The sequence below is a fragment of the Eptatretus burgeri genome, chromosome 3, assembly GCF_056783735.1.
Source record: "Eptatretus burgeri isolate ZD-2024b chromosome 3, Ebu_testis_v1, whole genome shotgun sequence".
Classification (NCBI taxonomy): Eukaryota; Metazoa; Chordata; class Myxini; order Myxiniformes; family Myxinidae; genus Eptatretus; species Eptatretus burgeri.
In genome coordinates, this window is record NC_140963.1 from 56,810,752 (window position 1) to 56,825,455 (window position 14,704).

The 14,704-nt window shown below is 40.6% G+C and overlaps 1 protein-coding gene across 1 annotated transcript; it reads right to left on the reverse strand.

The window, feature by feature from the left end:
• Positions 1-3,627: 3,627 nt before the first annotated feature.
• Positions 3,628-14,478, reverse strand: LOC147029966 (uncharacterized). The gene is made up of 2 exons (XM_085873530.1): positions 14,271-14,478; positions 3,628-10,077 (listed from the first exon to the last, which is right to left on the reverse strand). The coding sequence occupies exon 2, from the start codon at positions 8,881-8,883 to the stop codon at positions 7,006-7,008; it is 1,878 nt and encodes a 625-aa protein (XP_085729656.1). The 5' UTR covers positions 8,884-10,077; positions 14,271-14,478; the 3' UTR covers positions 3,628-7,005.
• Between the last annotated feature and the right edge of the window lie 226 nt (positions 14,479-14,704).

Here is a 14,704-nt window from a genome sequence, read left to right on the forward strand (position 1 = left end):
GTATTCCCACTAGACAACGGGTTTGGGCCTAACGACACATGCACTTACCGAGATACCTCACCTAAGGGACCTGAATGGTGGTTTGCGAATCTGGTAACCACAACACTATGTATGTATATATATATATATATATATATATATATATATATACACATGATATTATAAGATACACACGTGATACATGCATGATACACACATTCTATGGTACACACGTGACACACACATGATATATGACACGCATACATGATACACATGTTATTATATGCTACGCATACTACACACACATGATACATGTGTGATATTATATGATACACATACTACACACATGATACACGAGTGATATCTGATACACATACATGATACACACATGCTACACACACGCTATTACATGGTACACAAGTGATACACACATGATACACGTGATACACGCATGATACACATATTATATGGTACACACATTCCACACACATGACACACGTGATACACGCATAATGCACACGTTATTATATGATACACATACTACACACACATGATACACGCGTGATATTATATGATACACACATGCTGTACACACATATTATATGATACACATGCGATACACGCATGGTACACGCATGATACACACGTGATACACGCATGATACGCACATGTTATATGGTACACATACTACACACGATACAAGCGTGATATTGCATGATACACGCGTGATATGTGATACATGCATGATACACACACGTTATGTGATACACATACTACACACGATACACACGTGATATTATATGATACACACATGGTATTATATGATATGCACATGCTATTACATGGTACACAAGTGATACACACGTGATGCACGCATGATACACACATTATATGGTGCACACATACTACGCACACATGATACACGCATGATACACACACGGTGTTTATATGATACACATGCGATACACGTATGGTGCACACATGATACACACATTGTTATATGATACACATACTACACACACATGATAAATGTGTGATATATGATACACATACATGATACACACATGCTGTTACATGGTACACAAATGATACACACGTGATACACGCATGATACACACGTTATATGGTACACACATGATACATGATACACGCATGATACACACACATATGATACACATGCGATACACACATGGTACACACACATGTTATGACATACTACACACGTGATACGCGTATGATACACACATGCTATTCCATGAAACATGTGATACATGCATGATACACACATGCTGCACGCATGGTACACACATGCGACACATATTTGTCATGGATATCCTACAATCCCAGCCAAGAATTGAGGTGAGTCAACTGAGGTTTCTCGAATGATACGATTTATTGAAGCAGCACAGCACATGCATGCGGAGGTGGCACAGGGACCGACCACAGCAGTCAGACCCTGGACCACACTGAAAAGTCACACTACAAAACTCTCATGCATAAAATCTATTCCTAGGTTGAGAAAGCAAAGCAAAGCAAAAGCAAGAAACAAATGGGAAAGTGGGCTTTCCCCCCCCCCCCTTCCCGACACCCCAGGGGAAGTTTGGCAAGCCAACATCTTTCTCACAGTTTGGGCCGGTTCGAGCTTCGAGAGAGTGCTGGCACATATTCATAAACAGCAGCAAACCCTTTGTCGTTTTCCAGCCTCTATGGTTTCTCTGCACTGGAATTAATAAACAGCCTACCAGACTGCTCGGACAAGGACATCGGCTGGCTTGCTTGTAATACATTTTAAAGCAAAGACAAAAGGCTTGGAAACACAATTTGAAGCAGCCAGGACAATGGTTTGAATCCAGACACCTGATTAATGCAATTGCCAAATGTTTAAATGAGTCAAATGTTTAAATATGGACCATATGTGGCCAATCAATAGTCGCACCTGACATTCATACCTGACATTTCCCCCTTGGCCACATTCAAAGTAAATGACACAATTCAAAGACTCTTGAGCAAAGGAAGAACATCACTGACAGCGAATTCGACTTAAAGGCTCAAAATTAAATTTATGAAACCCCAAATAATCATATTACCCATGATCACCATACCCTGTTCCTGGAGGAGAAAGATATTCATTACACAAGTTCAATTTAACAATGGCAGCGAATGCTCATATAACGACCATTTCAATGGTGTCGCAGGCGAGCGTGTGCGTTTCCATTAAAATAGCGCACTCAACGGGAAACACAGTTGAAGCACTCTGTTGAGCTGACGAGAAGGTAGATCTTGGCAGGCAAGAGCTTGGGCTCGACGCTGGGTTGAAGGTGATGAAACGGATCAGAGAGGTGACCCAGAGTTCTAGCCGAGTTTGTGCCCTTGTAGCAACTGTTTTTGCAACAGGTATGATTCACCAAGCCAGCTTTGCACGTTGGATGCAGTCACGACGGCTGCACGAGCCCCCACCCGCACCATTGAACACATGTTGCAGAGGACTCGGTATGTGGACCTTCAGGGCTTTCGTTGTGCATTGAAGCAGCCACGGTAAGGTTACGATGTATTCGCGGAGCAGCAATTCCACGGTTATTCCTCCACGCTTGCCTGGCCGGCCTGGCATCACAAAACGGTGACGCTCGGTCTTCCCCAACCTTCTCCTCAGTGGGTTTTTTTTCTTTTCTTTTCTTTTTTCCCACATTGCTCATCTTATCTCCTCAGGAAGGGGGTAGTTTCATGATCACGTGTTGAATGCCCAATCACCCCAATCTGGGTTCTCCCCATCATCCAATCTTTCGGTTGAAGTTCTTCCAAAGCTCCACGAGACGGAATCTTACATTGCATAGTTCAACTGCTCTCAACACTCCGAAACAAACAAAGCATCATTTAAACACCAATCAATAAATGTCATGGGCTCATGTATTTCAATAAGACTAACAAAGGTTCTCATAGAAGCATTTAACTTACATTACATGTTTTTCGCACCGAAACGACATGCTAAAACATACAGAAATCTCAGTTGTACGTACACTCAAAACATGAATCTCATTTGCTATTTCCATGTAAAAGCAACAGTCTTTATCAAGAAACAAATGGGCAAGTGGGCTCCCCCCCCCCACCCGACAACCTATGGGAAGTTTGGCAAGCCAACATCTTTCTCACGGTTTGGGTCGGTTCGGGCTTCGAGAGAGTGCTGGCACATATTCATAAACAGCAGCAAACCCTTTGTAGTTTTACAGCCTTTGTAGTTTCTCTGCACTGGAATTCATAAACAGCCGACCAGACTGCTTGGACAAGGACATCGGCTGGCTTGCTTGTAATACATTTTAACACATTTTAAAGCAAAGACAAAAGGCTTGGGAACACAATTTGAAGCAGCCAGGACAATGGTTTGAATCCAGACACCAGATTAATTGAATTGCCAAATGTTTAAATGAGTCAAATGTTTAAATATGGACCATATGTGGCCAATCAATAGTCACACCTGACATTCATACCTGACAATATTGTATGATACACACATGATATTGTATGATACACACATATTGCATGACGATAGTAGTATATGATATATATATATATATATATATATATATATATATATATATATATATATATATATATATATATATATATATATATATATATATATATACACATGATAATGCCCCGGTTGGAATAGGTGTACCATATCCCTGTGTTGTAAGAGGCGACCAGGGTTGCATCAGGAAGGGCATCCAGCATAAAACCTGTGCCAAATCAATATGCGGATCATAAAACGGATTTCCATACCGGATCGGTTGAGGCCCGGGTTACCAACGACCGCCACCGGTACTGTTGGTCAGCAGGGTACCGGTGGAAAATTTATGACTGCTGGGCGAAGGAGGAGAAGGAGACGGGGAAGGCGTGTCTAGAGGCAGTGGGAGAGGAGGAAGGGGAGAAGTGTGGAGGTGAGAGTTGGAACTGTGAATGTTGGGACTATGACTGGCAAAGGGCGAGAGTTGGCTGATATGATGGAGAGAAGAAAGGGAGACATACTGTGTGTACAAGAGACCAAGTGGATGGGGAGTAAGGCTTGGAGCATTGGAGGTGGTTTCAAACTGTTCTACCATGTTGTGGATGGGAGGAGAAATGGTGTCAGGGTAATCCTGAAGGAGGATTATGTCAAGAGGGTATTGGAGGTAAGGAGAGTGTCGGACCGAGCGATTCGTGTGAAGTTGGAAATTGAAGGGGTGATTATGAATGTCATCAGTGCATATGCCCCGCAAGTGGGGTGTGAGATGGAGTATAAACAAGATTTCTGGAGTGAGTTAAATGAAGTGGTGGAGAGTGTATCCAAGGAAGAAAGAGTGGGGTCATTCTGTGCCAACTCACCTAAATTTCAAAAACCTCCCCAGGTCACCTCCTCAGATTTTGCTGGAAAAATTCTTAAATGTAGATCTATATGGCTCTACCCACCATGCAAAAGATTAGCTTTCAATTCCTAATAGTTTAAAAAAAATATCGATCTCGAGAGACCTTTGAAATTTTGCCCTAAAAATGCCAAATGTGAAAACGCATTTTTTTTCAACTTCAGGGGCTTATAATTTTATAATGGACTCCTCCAGAAAGTTAATATTGCAAATATTTACTAATTGGCATCCAAATTTTTCAATTATGGCATCAGATAGCCTCTGGGATGCATATTTCTCACTCTATAGGAAGCTAAAAATTGCTTTTGGGCCAAAACGAGCTAAAATAAGGTGAAACTATAGTAGCCCTCCTGAAAATATGGAACAACTTAGTCCATTAGCCAGGTGAAAAGTGGGTATCAAGCGACTGAATAAACGCCATTGTGATTTTTGGGTAGCTTGACATCTCAGATGTCAGAAAATGTCAAGCGGACATTTCATTTCAGTCGCTTAATACCCCTACGGCGTCCATTTTCAAAGATGGCCGCCATTCCCTCCGACGAAACTGGGAAAGATAACTAAAATGTAATAACTCATCATTGGAATGGATTAAAACCTTTTATTTGGGATCATTTTGCTCGAAGTTACATGCAAATTCCTCTCATGTGAAATAAAATTGGTTTCTGCAAGTCGTTTTCTGGAAAAAAAAAATGACAAATATATCTGAAAAATGAGGTATTTTGGCCGAGTTTTCGTGAAACATTCTTGAAAATACTTATAACGACCCAGGAATTGAAAGCTTGACAAAAAGTCCACTTTAGTGTGAAGTTAGCATCTATCTTGATTCTAGAAAGTTGGTTATAATGCTTCAGGAAGGCCTGTGGCAATAAACAGTCTTCTCAAATCACTAATCACCATCATCGTCACTGTCATCTACGTCTTGCGTGAAATCATCTTCATCCTCATCCTCTTTCCAATAAGCACACTCCTTTAACTCGCAAGCCGGTGTGCACAATAAACCATTGTCTATGCATGAACATGTGCCTTTCTTGCACGCTTGGGAGCAATCACAAGACAACAAAGACAGGACAACATCTGGTGCAGGTCGGATGGGAAGCCATTGAATTGCTACATCCCCTTCAGTGACGGTCCAACCATGTTCATCAGTTGGCTTTGGAACATCCAGCTTGTTCTCCAGACTTCTTCTCCATATGGAAGCCTGATAATTAGCCCTTCTAGTGTGCTCATACAACGCATCCCGACAAGGTGGCAATTCTCCTGTTGTCACTTCACCCCGTTTGGACCTAAACAGTTCATATCTGAGTGCATTGACTTCTTTGATCTCTGTATTCGATGAATACATTTTGCATGTGTATGCCTGAACAAGAGCAAATGCTTCAACACTGAGCTCCCAGTCTTTACCAATGTCAGAGAACACTCTCCAACAGCTTTCATCTTTCCGAATATTGTTTAACGACTTTACTTTTCCTTGTCCTGCAAATGCACTGACTATCGCAGCCCGTCCAGGAATGCAGTCCGATCAGAGCATTACACACATCCTTTCCAAGAATTGTTCCGAGGCGGTTGATATCAATAATGTGAATTTTGTTCTTTTTTCCTCGTCTCAGCAGTAACCTTATTCCCAATTCAAGATGAAATCCAAGAAGGAGTACTAGGACATCAGTGTGCTCTGATATAACCATCACTTTCGAAAAAGAAGAAGCAGCATGTCTGCAGTGCAGAATCAGCCTAGTATCAGCTTCTTCCTGACTACACTCAAGTTCGGAAACCTCCTCTACCTGGTCACTTTCCATCCGTACACATTTTTCGCCTGATGTGACGAAAAGTTCTGTGTCTCAGAGTTTGTTTTGGCATGATGGATCCTTCAAACGACTTGACAAGTATTCGATGAAATTATTCTTACTCTCCCCACTTGACAACAACCTTTTCCAATTTTTTTATCCTGTGGCCCGCCCGGATCTCTTTGAAGACTATGCCTTCAGCAGAGCCTCGGATCATCTGCTCCGCATTTTTTTTAATCGAACTATCCTTGTAATTATCAAACACAACATCAATTCTGCTGCTTCCCTTCCCCTCGTTGAGTACATAGTTCAAGATCCTCTGTGACATTTCAGCAAATGTGTGATTGCCCCCATTCATTTTCTGAACTAAATCCATGCCATCAATTATCGTGGCCGTTCGATCTGATGGTGGGTCAACCTTCGCTGCCTCTTTCTCAATACGATTCCCAAGCCTGGCTTTGTCGGTCTTTTTTAATGTGCCATCCCCATTAGCCAATGACCATGGTTTTTGTCCTTGAGGATACGAAAGAACGTCTCTCATATCCAGCTTTCTGTTTTCAGAAATAAGGATCATTTTACCAAAGAGCCGGTTGTTTGCTTTCAGGACTACCTCTTTGTCTCGTGTTTTCACAGTTGTTACTTTCTGTAGGTCAGCAAATGTTTTCAGCTTCAGTCTCTTTATAGGTTCATAGAAACCTTCTCCACTTTCCAATTTCAAAGTAAACCGCATAAACGCCTCCTCCCCCTTCTCCTGTGCGCTGAGCAAGTCCTTGCAGACATCGGGTGGAGCGAGCCCAGTAGAAATGCTCACTAGATCGGAATATCCCTCGTCAAATGGATTCATCCAGTTACTCTCTAGCATTTCCTGCACAGCCCTTCTTGCACGCTCGGGAGACCTTGTTTACCAGTTCTTCAGTTTCTTGCTTTACGTCCACTTCATCTTTACTGATGCGAGATCTTTGCAGATCCTGATGTCCTGAGAAACTTTGGATGAAAATTAGTTCCCTGAGTTGACGTAAAGCTTCTGCCCTATGCTCTGCAGTGAGGTAGTACCGAGACACGGTCCCATGCTTCATGCTAAACCCTCTGGTTCCACCTGAAGTTTGTGTGTCCTTATTTACAGTTTCCTCAAGGGTTTGGTCTTCAGCAATTTTCCCGAATGGGTTTCCACTGCTGCACTGAACAGAAAACCCCCCATTGAGAAAATGTTGGTGAAGATCAGGGCAAACAGAATTGAGCATCATCATCATCTGATCATAGTGAACTGGAAGATAGCGCGAGTAATTGGTTTTGTCCATTGCAAAACACCATGGAATCATCTTCCGAAGACATTCTCGGTGAAGATACCAATCGCCTTCACGATCGGCTCTGATCAGACCAAGTAATATTTCCACCAGATCAATGTACGTCATCCAGAATGCGGAAACAGGACCTCTATCATTGCGCAGAACACCCAAGTATACCTCAAAAAGATGAAGTATCCTTTGGCAAGACATGTCTTGCTCAAGTGATTCAAGTGTAACAGAGCACATATTTTTGTGGAGATCAGCCACACATCGAAAGGTTTCATCAAGCGTGTGCAGATCATCATGGTGGCTGTTGTCTAACCACTCTAAAAACCCTGACCAAACCTGTCGCATCATCCCTTCATAAACGATTTTATGAAGACACACAGCTCGGTTGTATTGCTGACCCAATAAGACTTTCTCAATTGACCCTTCTGCTATTCTCCCCGATTCAACCACTAGATCACGCAGTCCAGCAGATCCAAACAGCTTTCCAATTATGCTCAGCAAATTGCAGATGACATGAAAATTTCCCATCATCAAGACAATACGTTCGAATTTCAACTGGTGTTTCCAAGCTATCTCTGTAGCTTTGGCATACAAAGCTTGGTCCATTACCACACATATTTTGTCAAGTTCTAATGACTGGCAAATGGACACTGATTTGCACAGAATCTCTTGCACAGTTGAAAGATCTGAAGGTGGGGCATTGATTGTTGACAGGTAACCAACGGTGTCCTTGGATACTGAAACATTGTCCCTTGTCTGGATATTGAATCCAGTCCATGATGGTATGATCTGGTTGTGAATATCATGCATCCGCACAAGAAGCCAAATGTAATTTCGCTGGTGAGCACTTGTGGATGCATCTATGAATGGCATTGACAAAGTTGGGGTGTTTAGTGGGGGTGGAACAATTCTCTGGCCTGCTACATACAATGGCAAACAATCACCAACTGTCTCAATTGTTCTTCTTTTCTCCTGCTTAAAAACGATTGGCTCATCTTGCCTTTGCGGAGCACAGGTTAAAGACACAGGCTGCATCACAATACCATTAACACGATGTGTTGTTCCTTCTCCGCTCAGTGTCTCTTCCCTCCTGTCAATGTTGTCAAAGGCGAAAACAGTTGAGACACCAGGATGAATTTCTTTGGGAATGCCACCATCACCTCGACTAACTTTCTCAACGCATAATGCTGTGTCAATTTCTTTGAGTCGGGTATAGGAACAACAGTGACCAAGCCTATTGAGGGTCCTGATGACTTCCACATTACCTGTCAATGTTTTCACAACATAAGCTAACAGGACATGCTTAGGTGTGACAACCTGCGCATTTGTCACAGCATTCAGGATATCTTGCGCAAATGACCATGACAGCCGAGAGATTCGGTCAGATGCGTCGCGCTGTGTACCCCCCAGGAGCACCTTCAAAAATGTCATGACACTGGCAATTCAATGTATGATTTGTCCAGTTCTTCGGGGTGCGGAGGCCACATTTGTTCTTGTGTTCTTGCGTTCTTGCCTCTTGCGGAGGCCACATGTGTTCTTTGGGGTGCGGAGGCCACATTTGCTACCCTTGATGCTATCCCTGAGTATGATTGCAACATTTTCAATCAAATGGACACAGTCTTGTCCTTGGTTGTACAGCTGAATTCACTTTTCTAAACGGATAACTTCAGATGCAATGTCATCGGTTTTAAGGTTATGTGGTCGAAGAAACACTCTGTGATCTGTTTCAAAAAAGTGCAAGGTGTCACCGAATTCAGCCTCAAGATTTCTGCGTAAATTCTTTTTTGTGGACACTCTAATTTCAACACCCTGTTCAATGAAAAACAATTCCAATTTTGCTGTGATTTCTACCAGGGAAACCAGGCGAGGATTGAACAATATGTTACAACGCACATACGAATATAACTTCTCCAGTGCGACTCCCGCAGCGTTGGCATAGCCATCGTCGCCCGCTGCAGACTGCGATGCGGTCTTTGGTGCCGTTGATTGGTCTCGTTTTGAGTTGACTGTGTAACGCCTATAGCAGGTGGCATGGTAGTGCCCTTCAGCAGCAACAATGTCACGGGATGTGAGGGCAATGATTCTCTCATCACATCTCCTAATAGCGGCATCACGTACCGTTTCATCAGCCCTTAGTTCTGAGGACTGAATGAGCGGTTCCCTTGTGTGGGAACCTTGAATGTACTTTGTCTTTTTCTCGCAGAAGATGCATACTTCTGGAGAGACACGTGATTTGTCCGCAGCATATGTGGACTGGCGTGAAGACCTCCGCTGAACAGAACTCGGCTCACTACTCAAGTTACCAAGATCACCCTGAATTTTTCTCAGATTTTTAACATGCGTTAGTCTGTCTGCATTTCTTATGATAACGGATATCCGGTGCGGATGGAGGATTGGCATCAGCAATCCTCAAAATAGGTTCAATATGTCTTATCTTAGCAATTTCATAGTCTTTGCCAAGACGCAATGTCTTTAAGTTTAACAAGTTCATCCACAAAACATTCTTCCTCACATATTGCACATTTGGCTTTTTCGACTCTTGGGCGCTTCGTTTTCCTGCAGTCTTCCTCAGAATCGGTCATGACATATGGCTCTGTCTTCTCTTTGAAATTTTCAAAATGGGACCTGAAAAGATAGAACATCAACTGAATCAGAGCCACAATGTGTTCCACTTCAGTTGGTTAATCGCTTCCTTTTTAACTTCGAAAATGGTACACCAGCCGGATTGAAAACCCCAAATTGCAAACATCCGAAAAAGGGATTTTCCCCTTGCAGTTTTTAATGAAGAATGGGATCATAGGCAAGTGAGTGATGGGACTGTGCTCCCCCTACCTCAGGCTCTAAGCATTTGCATCTACAAGAGCAGCACCATGTTTGTATGTATGTATATCATGTTGCGTACTTCTATAGGACCACTGCTAAATTGTGAGTGTGCACTTCTCTAGGCCTCTATACGGTAATGGATGGGGGGTTGATGAGTAAAAGATGATACTAACTTGTGAAAAACTTTGGGATCATGTAATGAACATTACAGATAGATAAATGAAAATCAATGAGAATCTTCTCCCTTATCCCAGTGAAGGAAATGTACAGTTATGTCAAACAATTTGTTTTGCTGTGTTTCCACATGGTGGCAGCACGGTGAATTAAGAAGTACAGGGGGTCCCAGAAAGAACTCTGAATTTTCAAAACAGACAATAGGAAATCCATGGTTCTTCTTGTAACTAACTGATGACTACTTTTATACCTGTGGGATTATTCTTTGTCATTTTCTGACTCTGAGTACGCGTGCAATTACTTATTCACAGGCTATTAAAAAAAAACGTATTTGCGGGATATTTTCAGTCTTAAAGGGTTAAAGCAAATTTAGAAAAATGTGCAAACCTTGTTAAAAGTGGATATTTTGAAGTAAAATACCAATCTGAGTAAACTTTTGATACATGGGGAGTGGACTTCATTATGAACTGCGACTACCCCTACCCCAAATTCAGTCAATACACCGAAATGAATTTCCAAAATATATCCATTTTCAGTGGGATAATGGCCTCACATGGGTTATACTACACATTCTATAGATTCAGAAGAACCATATTGACTCAACCAAAGTAAAATTATCACCAGAACAATAGTTTTAACGATGTAGTGAGGGAAGTTCTCTGCATATTTTGATGAAATGTGACAAAATAGTCGCAATTTTCACATACAAAGTTCAATGCCGAGCTCAGAAACACAGAAAACTAAACAATCCACATATCATAAGATTCAGCAGGTTCTAACAAACAAAATGAGCACTCACAAGTCTGTCTACCTTAACCCAAAGTTGACTAATCGTACTCTAAACTTGCTTATATGGATTTCAAAAAATATGGCGGCCATCTTTAAAAATGGCCGCCGTAGGGGTATTAAGCTACTGATCTGAATGGTCCGTTCAACTTTTTTGAATACTTGAGACATTAGGCCACCCAAAAATCACAACGGCGTTTATTCAGTCGCTTGATACCAAAACCTCAAAATCGGCCACCTGGCTCATGGACTATTAGAATTTTTTCCTCATAACACAGTGATTATAGGGTCATTATCTCTCCATAGATACATTTTTGTTGGGATAATACAGTTAGGTGATGAATTATAAAAGTTTTACCATAAGCCCTTGCCTCCGAGGGCTCTAAAATGGACCAATTTTGTCCCCTGGTTTGACCATGTGGCTAGGGGTTTAGGATCTTAATTTTTTTTCGAAAGATTGCCTCATATAAGATGTGTCTACTGACCGAATAATTTTATCTAACGCCCATGGCTTCATATTAAAATAAATTTTTATTTACATGCACGTTTTTTTTTAATTATTCATTTTTTTCATATTCATGAGCTTATAAATCTGAAACTGAACACTCTAGCAAAGTGATACTGCAGATATTTATAAACTGGCATATGAAATTTAAGGATCTGTTTTCAGAATGCCTGATAAATGCATATATTTCTATCTGTAGGAAGTTGAAAATGCCACTTTGACCAAAAATGGTAAATATGCAGGGGGCATTAACTGAGGTTATATAACAACTTAGATTATTCTTCTCACAAATTAAGAATTATAAGTACATTTTTTATTCAAAAATAAATTCTTGTAATGATAATCCAAACATATGTTTGGGTTTTAATTTTAAAAACATGTCCCGCAGGTCTCTATTTGAAGTCATTAGTTATAACATACACCACTCAATGGAGTAATGTGATGGGATTGGAGCAACTGTGAAGCGCCTTGTTGCAAGGGCAAGTTTGCAGGCCACTCGACAGAATCAGATTCTGACACCTGAAGAGATGTTCCAGTGGGCAGAGAAGATAGGAGGGATCAAATTCTTCTTTGTGACATCACAAAAAATCCAACAAAATGCAATGGAGTATGACAGGAATAGATTAAAGGGGTTTCATGTGCAGTCATTCAAATGAATGGGGGAAAAGGGGGAAACTCTGATTTAAGGTTAAAAAGCTCGAAACAGGAGTCCGATTTTCTCCCCATTTTGCCCTCTCCCATGCAAATGAATGGGGGGGGGGGGAACTCTCTTATTTAACCCCTAAACCCCTAAATAGGAGACTGGGATAATACAAATGAATTGAAAAAACTCTCTGTCTCAAGACTCAAAAGCTCAAACCAGGAGTTTAATCTCTGCCCCCTTCCCCTCCTCCACCCTTCAACCCCCCCCCCCAATGTTAAATTGGGACTAACTTAAGGGACTGACCTAAATTGGGATTATAATTAAGATCTCTGTCCCATTGAGACACTGATTAAAACAACATTTCTCTTATATTATCATTCCATTGAAAGAGGGAGCCAATGAATATTTGTCCATGTTTTACTTCAGGTAATAAATTAATTTTCCTATTACATTCATCACCAAATATTATTTTGGAACTCAGTTCTTGGTCTAAATATCTTTGTTGAGCAGAGATAAAATGATAAACTTCTCTTAATGCTCTTGTTTGACTACCTCCTGAGCCTCAGATTATTTTTGCATAAGACACGCCCACTTTCCATAAGTCACGCCCCTTTTAAAGCCACGCCCACTTTTCCTAAGCTCCGACCACTTTTCTTAAGCCTCGCCCACTTTTGTAGGACCACCGACTCTTACATCATTTCCAGTTAATCTCTTTTCCAAAGAATTTTACAGAATTTCCAAAGGAAACCACACCCACCAGTCTTTCTTTATAAAGGCTTGAAACCCAGACTGAATTTAAACATATTATTACTTTTACTGAGAATGGACTGCTGTGCTGAGCTTGATTGGGATGACTTTGGAGTTCCTTGGAGTTCTACTACTTGTATGGAACTAAACCTTCAAGTTGATGAACTGGATTCAAACCTCATCTATTGAGGTAAGATTTTATTTTCTGATTTACAGAGTTTGATTTAAGCATATAATCATTTAATAATTAAATCACTTAATTAATACATTATTATTTTCTCTCACAGGAAATTGTATCAGAAATACGAAATGAAAATACTGCTTTTGCCACAACTTGGGACAAAATTGTTGGTTTGGTTGAAGACCTTGTGAGTGACCAAGACCCACAGAATGAGCTCGACCTTGATGACCCAACCAAAGAGTTATACCTTGGAGACCCGCAAAATCCTGAAAAAGAGGTTTACATCAATGGTACTCATTGTGAGTTATCAAGACAATACCCACTGAACAAGTTATACCTTGATGAACCAGAATATGTTTTACCTCAGAGACTCACAAATTTTTTAAAAATCAGTAAATGAGTTCTACCTTGAATGTTTAAATAACTACCTTGGAGACTCGGGAAAAGGGTTCTGCCAAGATGGTTCTAAATATGGAGCCAACCTTGGAGACTCAAATTTTTTTTCAAAATCAGTAAATGAGTTCTGCCTTGATGGTTTAAATAACTACCTTGGAGATTCAGGAAAAGGGTTCTGCCAAGATGGTTCTAAATATGGAGCCTAACTTGGAGACTCACAAATTTTGAAAAAAAATCAGTAAATGAGTTATCCTTGGTGGTTTTAAATATGAACCCAACCTCGGAGACCTCACAAATTTTGAAAAAAAAAAAATCAGTAAATGAGTTCTGCTTTGACAGTTTAAATAACTACCTTGGAGACTCGGGAAAAGGGTTCTGCCAAGATGGTTCTAAATATGGAGCCTACCTTGGAGACTCACAAATTTTGAAAAAAATCCGGAAATGAGTTATTCATTGGAGACTTTGTAAGTTGGTTTTATTTTGGAGAATTGAAATGTGGGTTCTGGCTTGATAACTCACAATGCGATACATATCTTGGAAACTCAACAGGAAAGTGGTTATACCTTGGAAAGTTGGGTTTATTTTGGAGACTTGAAATGTGGTTTCTCCCAAGAGTCCGCTTGGGGATCTCAACCGATCGATGTGGTTCTTTGTTGGATAGTGCTTGATGAGAGCAATATCAAGAAAGTTCTGGGAAGAAAGTGCAGGAAAGTTCTTACTCCCCCTTTCTACTTCATCAAACCTGAAAGCCTTAGAAGACAGAATTGCAAGAAAAAATATATATATAAATATACATACATATATATATATATATATATATATATATATATATATATATATATATATATATATATATATATTGTTAGTTCTGGGAAGAAGATGCAGGAAGGTTCTTACTCCCCCTTTCAACTTCATCAAACATGAAAGCCTGAAAAGACAATTGGAAGAGAAAAAAACATAAAAAAAAAAAAATATATATATATATATATATATAGAT